This window comes from Tupaia chinensis, unplaced genomic scaffold, assembly GCF_000334495.1.
Source record: "Tupaia chinensis unplaced genomic scaffold, TupChi_1.0 Scaffold000273_1, whole genome shotgun sequence".
NCBI lineage: Eukaryota > Metazoa > Chordata > Mammalia > Scandentia > Tupaiidae > Tupaia > Tupaia belangeri.
The window spans coordinates 1,118,677-1,122,941 of NW_006159755.1; the positions used below are offsets into that span (position 1 = coordinate 1,118,677).

General features: G+C 51.5%; 1 protein-coding gene across 3 annotated transcripts in view; it reads left to right on the forward strand.

Annotated features, from left to right (window-relative positions):
* Window positions 1-4,265, forward strand: part of RPS6KA4 (ribosomal protein S6 kinase A4) — a 19,283-nt gene that overhangs the window by 11,518 nt on the left and 3,500 nt on the right. For all 3 annotated transcript variants that reach the window (XM_006149843.3, XM_014588342.2, XM_027772399.1), the window contains exons 9-12: window positions 1,223-1,387; window positions 3,424-3,552; window positions 3,747-3,880; window positions 3,969-4,062. In XM_006149843.3, the coding sequence (XP_006149905.1) occupies window positions 1,223-1,387; window positions 3,424-3,552; window positions 3,747-3,880; window positions 3,969-4,062 (522 nt within the window). The remainder of the gene's footprint in view (window positions 1-1,222; window positions 1,388-3,423; window positions 3,553-3,746; window positions 3,881-3,968; window positions 4,063-4,265) is intronic.

Sequence of the window (4,265 nt, forward strand, 5' to 3'; positions counted from 1 at the left end):
AGCGCACTGGCCCTATAGCAAAAATCTCTTAAAAAAAAAAAAAAAAAAAAAAGGCCAGGCCTGCTGTGGTGTCTTCAGGGATTCAAGCTCTGCTTTTTCCGGTTGCAACACTTTTTCCTTTTTCTCCTTCCTGTCAGGATTTCAGGCATCTATGCACATGCACCCTGAGCATTTTTCAAGCTGCCAGGGCCAGGATTCGAAACACAGTTGACCATGTGGCATTGGCTCTTAACACACAGTGTTTAAGCACTCTCCACGGAGTCTGGTCACGCTGCAGTCCTTTCCTCTAGTCCTCCAGCCTGTTGGAAACACATGCCCAGCACGTTTCTGGCTGATCTGGGTAGGGATTCGAACCATGGTCAGCATGTGGGAATCTGGCTTTTTTCCAGAAACACATTACTGCTGAGCCATGGAGTTGGCCCAAAGTGCTTTAGAAAAGAATTCCTCCATTCTTAGCAGGTAGCCTCCATCCATAGGGTTGCTTCATGGTCCAGAATGGCTGCTGGAATTCCTGCCATCTTGCTGCTTACTGGGCAGGAAGGAAGAGGAAGAATAAGGGCAAAGAGGACACTTGCCAGTTGTCTACCTCCCACTTATAGTTCTTTTCCTGGAGTTCTACCTGACAATGTTTGCTTACAAATTATTGGCTATCTCTAACTGCAAGGAAGTTTGTAAAATATTGTCTTTCAGTTGTGTATATTAGTTCCTGGAATGATACAGGGCTAGTACCAAGGGAGACAGGGAGAATGGATTTTGGGGAGGCAATTAATAGGTCCTGTCACATTAGCTTTAACATAAAAGGGCTTGCTTTAGCTCCCATAAGTAAAAAGCCCAAGGAAAAGTGGGGTGACTTCAGGCAAGGCTACATCCAGGTGCTGAAACCGTGTCACCTCTGTTTTCTGGATAGAGACTTCATTATTACATCCTGAGAGAGGCCCCAGCAGTTCCAGACCCATATCCTTCTAGATTTAAGTCCAGGAGGATTAAGAGTGTTGTTCGACTATTGTGCCAATTCTATTAAAATTTCCAGAACTACGTATGGTGGAGTGGTGGTTCTCCAAAGGGAACAGGGATTCTCCAGAGGGAAGGAAATGGAACCTTGGGAGGCGGGAAGAACAGCTGTCCACTCCAATGCCAGCCAGGCCCTTGCCTTACTGAAGGTGGCCCAAATGGAGCAGGGTCTCCCGTTCTCACCCCTGATCTCTTGATTGCTTTTCCTCAGGGTCTGGACTGGGCTGCTCTGGCTGCCAGGAAGATTCCAGCCCCATTCCGGCCCCAGATCCGCTCAGAGCTGGATGTGGGTAACTTTGCAGAGGAATTTACTCGGCTGGAGCCTGTCTACTCACCTCCAGGCAGCCCCCCACCTGGGGATCCTCGAATCTTTCAGGTGAGTGGGAACTCATGGAGCCCCGGACGCAAAGGCAGCGGGATGTAGCTGTCTCGGCCCTGGCTGACGGGCGGACACTGCACAGGCCCTGTGTCCTGATGCAGACTCAGCCTCTCCCCCGGACCTCCTCGCTTGTAGGGGTACCTGCGTTGTCAGTCAGGGAGACCATCACAGCATGACGTGTCTATGGTTCACAGCTTATCTTTGAGTTTGTGTTAATTTCCCACCTGTTCCACCACCTCCTTATAATGTAAATGTATATATATATATGTATACACACACACACACATACATATATATACATTTAATATTTTTTGCTATGGGTTGCATGTGGTCACCAGAGAGAGTGAGAGAGAGAAATCACTCCCCAGGGGGGATGGCCACACCACAACCCCCTTTCTTCCACTCTTGGGATTTTGGGCACTAACTCATACATGCCCAGCATGGTTTTCAAGTCACCAGGTCCAGGACTCGAATCACAGTCAGCCATCTGGAATCCAGCTGTCTTAACCTCTATACCACTTGCTGGCCCAAAATATTGTGTTAAATAATTCACTTGTTGGGGCCAGCAGGTGGTGTGGTGGTTAAGGTACTGGATTCCTACATAGCCAACTGTGGTTGGAGTCCCAGACCTGGTGGCTTGCTCTTTCACTTTCTCTCTCTCTGGAGAGAACATGTGCTCTATAGCAAATTAAAAAAGAAATAATAATAATAATAAATAAAGTTAGAAAAAAAAAAGATTCACTGGGACCAGCAGTTGGTGTAATGGCTATGTCGCTGGACTCCCATGTAGTCGACCGCGCTTTGAGTCTTGGACCCAGTGGCTTAAACTCACACCGGGTGTGTGTACGTGCCCAAGATCCTGAGAGGAGAATGGAGAAGGGATTGTGGCATGGCCATCCCCCCGGGGAGTGATTTGTCACTTTCTGTCTCTCTGTCTCTCTCTGTCTCTGTCTTTCTGGCGAGCGCATGTGCCCTATAGCAAAACCTCTCTCAAAAAAAAAAAAAAAGAAAAGAAAAGATTCACTTGTTTAAGTGGACACCAAGGAAGAGATGTCACGTTTATATTGTGATTTTGTATGTCCCTTGGCATAGCATGTCACATTCCTGGGGGCACAGGCCCCTTTCACCCAATTTTAGCAGCTCAGGCCTGTGGACCAAGTCCAAACTCCTTTGCTAGGCATTCTAGGCCCTTTATGACCTGGTCTCTGCCAAGTGCCTTAGCCTCAGTGCTCACTAGTCTCCTACTGGATGCTCTAGGGAGTAGCACCAAGCTGCTCTAAGGTCCCAGGACATACCTCTGGCCTTTGCAGATGCTGTTCCCTCTACCTGGAGTGTCCTTCCCACAGCAGTCCACCTGGGAAACTCCCACTCAGCAGTCCAGCCCTGCTGGACACTCACCTGGCCCACTGGGCCGCCCTTCTCTTATGCACCAGCCCTCTGCAGACCGTAGCTCCTCCTGAGCAGTTTATTGTGCTGTATCCTGACTGATAAACTGAGGCTGCGTTCTCAGGTCTAGACGCACCAAAGAGCAGGGCTATGTATTTAATTCCTGTTTCCCTGGGCTCAGCATGGGGGCCTGGCTTATAGGACATGGCCCATAAATATTAAATAAGAATAGACCAATATCTAGTATGGATGCAGCAGTCCTCTCGCTGAGGCTCTTAGAATGGACAATTCTTGCTTGAACAGCCCTTGCTTCGTTGTCTCACAGTAAGGAGAAAATCCTTTTTTTTTTTTTTTTGTAAATCAGTGGTTACTTTCATTCATTCATTTAATGATTCAAAAATATATACTGAGCACCTATGGTGTGCCAAGCATTTCCAGGGGGCGTCACGTGAGGAGAAAGCTGGAGTCACAGACCTGGCCCAACTGATCATAAAACAAGTGGAATAAGCTGTGTCCACACATCCTGTGTGTGCTAGGACGCACCGGAACTTCCGTGTGGCCCCACACCCAGGCCCACTGATCACCCGGGGATACCTCACTTGCGCCCCCAGCCCCTGAGCTCATCAGCCCCACCCCCCACCCCACAGGGCTACTCCTTCGTGGCGCCATCCATCCTGTTTGACCACAACAACGCTGTGATGACTGATGTGCTGGGAGCCCCGGGTGCAGGAGACCGCCCAGGCAGGGCAGCAGTGGCCAGGAGCGCCATGATGCAGGTGGGCTGGGCAGGTGTGGGGGGAAATGGATTTGGGGGGATTTGGAGCAGGTGGGTGTGGGGGGATGCTCTGGACCTGGACTCACCAGGGGCGCACAGTGTGACCTCAGTGAGATCTTGAGCCACTCGGACTTGGCACTTGGCATGGCTACGGGTTCCAGAGCTGGACCCCTGACACGTCCCCTTTGCCACCAGGACTCGCCCTTCTTCCAGCAATACGAGCTGGACCTGCGGGAACCGGCGCTGGGCCAGGGCAGCTTCTCCGTGTGTCGCCGCTGTCGTCAGCGCCAGAGCGGCCAGGAGTTCGCAGTCAAGATCCTCAGTCGCAGGTGGGAAGGCCTGGGAAGGACCCTTGCATAGCAATGTCTACACCAGGTGGGAGGTGGCCACTCTAACCTGGCCTGCCCTGCCCCCTAGGCTGGAAGCAAACACACAGCGTGAAGTGGCCGCCCTGCGGCTGTGCCAGACGCACCCAAACGTGGTGAAACTGCATGAGGTGCACAATGACCAGGTGACGCCTCCCAGGCTTGGGCGCCACCAGGGACCCAAGGGACGGTGGTGGAGGTGGGAGCCCGGAAAGAAGTGCGCCAGGAGACTGGGCCCTGGTTGGATACAAGGGAGGAAAGGTCACTGGGTAGCCCAGGAGGTGGCTTTAACAGGAGTGCGGCCTGAGTACCAGAAGGAGCTGAGGATGTCCAAGGAATCGGAAAGAGT